The sequence below is a fragment of the Spinacia oleracea genome, chromosome 1 (assembly GCF_020520425.1).
Source record: "Spinacia oleracea cultivar Varoflay chromosome 1, BTI_SOV_V1, whole genome shotgun sequence".
NCBI lineage: Eukaryota > Viridiplantae > Streptophyta > Magnoliopsida > Caryophyllales > Amaranthaceae > Spinacia > Spinacia oleracea.
Window position 1 is genome coordinate 100,097,112 of NC_079487.1, and position 4,797 is coordinate 100,101,908.

Consider the following 4,797-nt stretch of genomic DNA (forward strand, 5'->3'; position numbering starts at 1 on the left):
TGTGTCGTCACACTTTGATGTTGTATTCAGCTGACGACTAATTTTATTTTCTTGTTTTATCATCCCCTCCTTGCAGCTGTGTACTGCTCTAGATACTGCGAAGAACTTGATATATGTATGGTGTAATATTTTTCATTTTCTATGGACTCACACTCACACACATGTATATATAATGGCATAATGCACACACCGACTCACAAAAAACACGATCACGGGCACAATATGTATGGTGTGATATTGCTATTATGTGATTAAACACGTACAAGGAGTAATTGAGGAAATGGTTACTTTAAGTACTGACGAGCAAGAAACACCTCTACACACACATGTATAGGCTTAGTTCATTTTCTGTGGTCTTCTAGGTCATAACATTGCAGATCGTGATTTTTCAGACTAAAGCCTCGCCTTGATTGCCATTAATAATTATGGAGAACTATTATTGGAGGAACCATGACCAAGGGACTAATTCCGGGGTATTTTTTTCAAAGATGTGGGTTTAGTATGTCAAGAATTATTACTGGAGTAATTGTGTTTGTGTTGTGAGTTTTGACATGAAAGTAAATTTTTAAGCAACTAAAATCTAGAAAAGGTAGATGAAAGATAAATATACTTTTATTTCTGATGTTTAGACTGTAATTAAGCAGTTAGTTCATTGAGGAAATATTTGAGAATGCTATAAATGGTTCAACCTAGATTTTCTCTCATTTCATTATGTGCTCCAAGAGCTGTAATACAAGCTTAAATACTAAAGCTCCCGGCCCCGCTAGGTTGAGCTGCCCTTATTACTTTGCCAGAAATTTGTATGCTTTGTTGAGTTACAGTGTTTTCTCAGAGGAGTTAGAATATTTTCTGTTAGATTACAAATATTTTCCTCTAGTGAAGCTAGAATATTTTCTGTTAGATTACAAATATTACAATGTGTATGATTTGCATTTGTAGGATTTAAATATGAGATCATGGGTTTTGCTGGATGAGATCAACTTGGCTCAGCAATCTGTTTTGTAGTATTATACCCTGTTATGTTGATATATGTAATAAACTCCAGCACCTTGTTGGGTTTGCGAAGTTAGTGTGGCCAAGGAAACACTTGTGGCAGCAGTGTATGCTTTCTTTCCCAATTATATGTTCTTTTCGTAAGAGATAAGTACTTTACTGAAGATAATTGTGTTGCAGTGGATGATCGCCTTGTTGAGATTGTTGTATCAACAAATCAAGAACTTCGTTTTCTTTCTATGCAAGGTAGATGTTTCCAACCAGTTATCATATTTCGTAAAGCGCAAAGCATGCATGTTCAATAAATTGAAAAAGTTCCAACTTGACACTTCTGTTTTTTTTAATGTACTTTGCTTTTGGTTGGTAACATCTTACTCTTTTTTCTCACGGGTTCTATAGGTGTTTGCATGACATCTTCGCTATTTGGTAAATATGAAGATGGGGACATCGTGAATAAGTTACAAGAGATTTATGAGGTATATGGAATTTTTCTTTATCAATTTAGGTAAAAGGTTTAGAATATCTATTTAGATTCATTCGTTAAGAGTTAAGAGCGAAAACGACAATTTTAGTCAAAATAATGACATATAACAATCAAACGACCCTTAAATGTGCATAACTTGACCAGATTAGGTAATAATGAGAATTATAAACATAAACCTAAGTATATTAAGCATGTAAAAGGTTTAGAATATCTATTTAAATTCATTAGTTAAGAGCTAGGAGCAAAAACGACAATTTTAGTCAAAATATGACATATAACGATTAAACGACCCTTACATGTGTATAACTTGACAAAACTAAGTAAGAATGAGACTTAGAAACATAAAACCAAGTATGTTAAACATGTATATGGTTTCAAATACCTTTTTAGGTTCATTAGTTAAGAGTTAGGAAAGAAAACGACAATTTTAGTCAAAATATGACATATAACGATCAAACGACCCTTAAATGTGCATAACTTGACCAAACTAGGTAAGAGTTAGACTTAGAAACTTAAAACCATATATGTTAAACATTTATATGGTTTGGAATACCTTTTTAGGTTCATTAGTTAGGAGTTAGGAGCGAAAACGACAATTTTAGTCAAAATATGACATATAACGATCAAACGACCCTTAAATGTGCATAACTTGACCAAAATAGGTAAGAATGGGACTTATAAACATAAAAACAAGTATGTTAAACATGTATATGGTTTCAAATACTTTTTTAGGTTCATTAGTTAAGAGTTAGGAGCGAAAACGACAATTTTAGTCAAAATATGACATATAAGGATCAAACGACCCTTAAATGTGCATTACTTGACCAAAATAGGTAAGAATCAGACTTAGAAACATAAAACCAAGTATGTTAAACATGTATATGGTTTCAAATACCTTTTTAGATTCATTAGTTAAGAGTTAGGAGCGAAAACTACAATTTTAGTCAAAATATGACATATAACAATCAAACGACCCTTAAATGTGCATAACTTGACCAAAATAGGTAAGAATCAGACTTAGAAACATAAAACCAAGTATGTTAAACATGTATATGGTTTCAAATACTTTTTTAGGTTCATTAGTTAAGAGTTAGGAGCGAAAACGACAATTTTAGTCAAAATATGACATATAAGGATCAAACGACCCTTAAATGTGCATTACTTGACCAAAATAGGTAAGAATCAGACTTAGAAACATAAAACCAAGTATTTTAAACATGTATATGGTTTCAAATACCTTTTTAGATTCATTAGTTAAGAGTTAGGAGCGAAAACTACAATTTTAGTCAAAATATGACATATAACAATCAAACGACCCTTAAATGTGCATAACTTGACCAAAATAGGTATGAATGAGACTTAGAAACATAAAACAAGTATGTTAAACATGTATATGGTTTCAAATACCTTTTTAGGTCCATTAGTTAAGAATTAGGAGCGAAAACGACAATTTTAGTCAAAATATGACATATAAGGATCAAACGACCCTTAAATGTGCATTACTTGACCAAAATAGGTAAGAATGAGACTTAGAAACATAAAACCAATCATGTTAAACATGTATATGGTTTAAAATACCTTTTTAGGTCCATTAGTTAAGAATTAGGAGCGAAAACGAAAATTTTAGTCAAAATATGACATATAAGGATCAAAAGACCCTTAAATGTGCATAACTTGACCAAAATAGGTAAGAATGAGACTTAGAAACATAAAAACAAGTATGTTAACCATGTATATGGCTTAAAATACCTTTTTAGGTTCATTAGTTAAGAGTTAGGAGCGAAAACGACAATTTTAGTCAAAATATGACATATAACGATCAAACGACCCTTAAATATGCATTACTTGACCAAACTAGGTAAGAATGAGACTTAGAAACATTAAAACAAGTATGTTAACCATGTATATGGCTTCAAATACCTTTTTAGGTTCATTAGTTAAGAGTTAGGAGCGAAAACGACAATTTTAGTCAAAATATGACATATAACGATCAAACGACCCTTAAATATGCATTACTTGACCAAACTAGGTAAGAATGAGACTTAGAAACATAAAACCAAGTATGTTAAACAATTATATGGTTTGGAATACCTTTTTAGGTTCATTAGTTAAAAGTTAGGAGCAAAAACGACAATGTTAGTAAAATTATTACATATAACTAGACCTGTCAAAAATCGACCCGACCCGAAAACCGATCCGAACCCGACCCGAAAATACTGGGTCCTGAACAAGATTTTGCGACCCGTAACCCGATTTTATCCGAACCCGAGCAACCCGAAAAGTAATGGGTCAAAACCCGACCGAACCCGTTTTGGACCCGACCGAATGAAAATCGTTGTATTTATAGTAATAAATGCGATTATGAGAAAATTTAAGCATAATAAACACGCTGTTTTTTACTATTATTGTGTGTAATATGATTTTAATTTGAATTATACGCCATTTTACAGTTGAATTTGACTAAATATAAACTTATGTAGGAAAATTTGTTAATTTGTGCCCATATTTTGTATATTTATCACCTAATTTAATGAAAATATAATGCGCGTTTTAAAATCTCTCAACCCGTTGGGTCGACCCGAACCCGAAAGTTCTGGGTCTTGAACAAGCATTTGTAAACCCGAACCCGAAAGTGACCGACCCGATCTAACCCGAACCCGAAAATAATTTTTTACAACCCGACCCGACCGACCCGTTTGACAGGTCTACATATAACGATTAAACGACCCTTAATTGTGCATAACTTGACCAAATTGGGTAATAATGAGACTTATAAACATAAAACAATATGTTAAACATTTAAAAGGTTTAGAATATCTATATAGGTTCATTAGTTAAGAGTTTGGATCGAAAACGACAATTTTATTCTTTATTTCATTGGTATGAGCAAATTAAGTCTTACTTTATTTTACGATACAATATTTATAATATAACTAACTAAAGTATACATATGTTTTTTTATTGTCGATCTTTGTAAGGTACTCAAAAATTCGAGGGAGGAGCCTTTCACGATTGAAGAGATAAATGAAATTCGAGAAAAGTTGGCAAACATCATTTCTAGTGATTGTCTTTGATATTTTCTTGTAGTGAATTTTAGTATTGTTTTTGATATTTCTTTGTAATGAATTTTAGGTTACGGATGCTAGTTTTTTATGACTGTTATGTAATAGAGTTTTCAACTGTACAATTTAATTATCTATATAATTGGGTACTTTTTTATATGATGTATGGAGGTTAACTAGTGGCGTGGTCCAATTATATAAAATATGTGGCAGGAAAATAGGATATATAACAAATACGGCTCGTTTATAGGCTCGTAT

At 31.9% G+C, this 4,797-nt stretch overlaps 1 protein-coding gene across 1 annotated transcript; it reads left to right on the plus strand.

Annotated features, from left to right (window-relative positions):
- Nucleotides 1-943: 943 nt before the first annotated feature.
- Nucleotides 944-4,551, plus strand: LOC130465555 (uncharacterized). Its single transcript, XM_056834362.1, has 4 exons — nt 944-1,100; nt 1,174-1,239; nt 1,393-1,469; nt 4,456-4,551. Exons 1-4 carry the CDS (start codon nt 971-973, stop codon nt 4,549-4,551), a joined length of 369 nt encoding a protein of 122 aa, XP_056690340.1. The 5' UTR covers nt 944-970.
- Nucleotides 4,552-4,797: the final 246 nt, after the last annotated feature.

What these genes read in the sequence shown, in the direction of transcription:
- LOC130465555 (XM_056834362.1), top strand. Translation starts at nt 971, where the DNA reads ATGAGATCAACTTGGCTCAGCAATCTGTTTTGTAGTATTATACCCTGT. An exon ending in TCGTTTTCTTTCTATGCAAG is followed by an intron (nt 1,240 to 1,392) that starts GTAGATGTTTCC and finishes CGGGTTCTATAG; the next exon opens with GTGTTTGCATGACATCTTCG. An exon ending in AGTTACAAGAGATTTATGAG is followed by an intron (nt 1,470 to 4,455) that starts GTATATGGAATT and finishes GATCTTTGTAAG; the next exon opens with GTACTCAAAAATTCGAGGGA.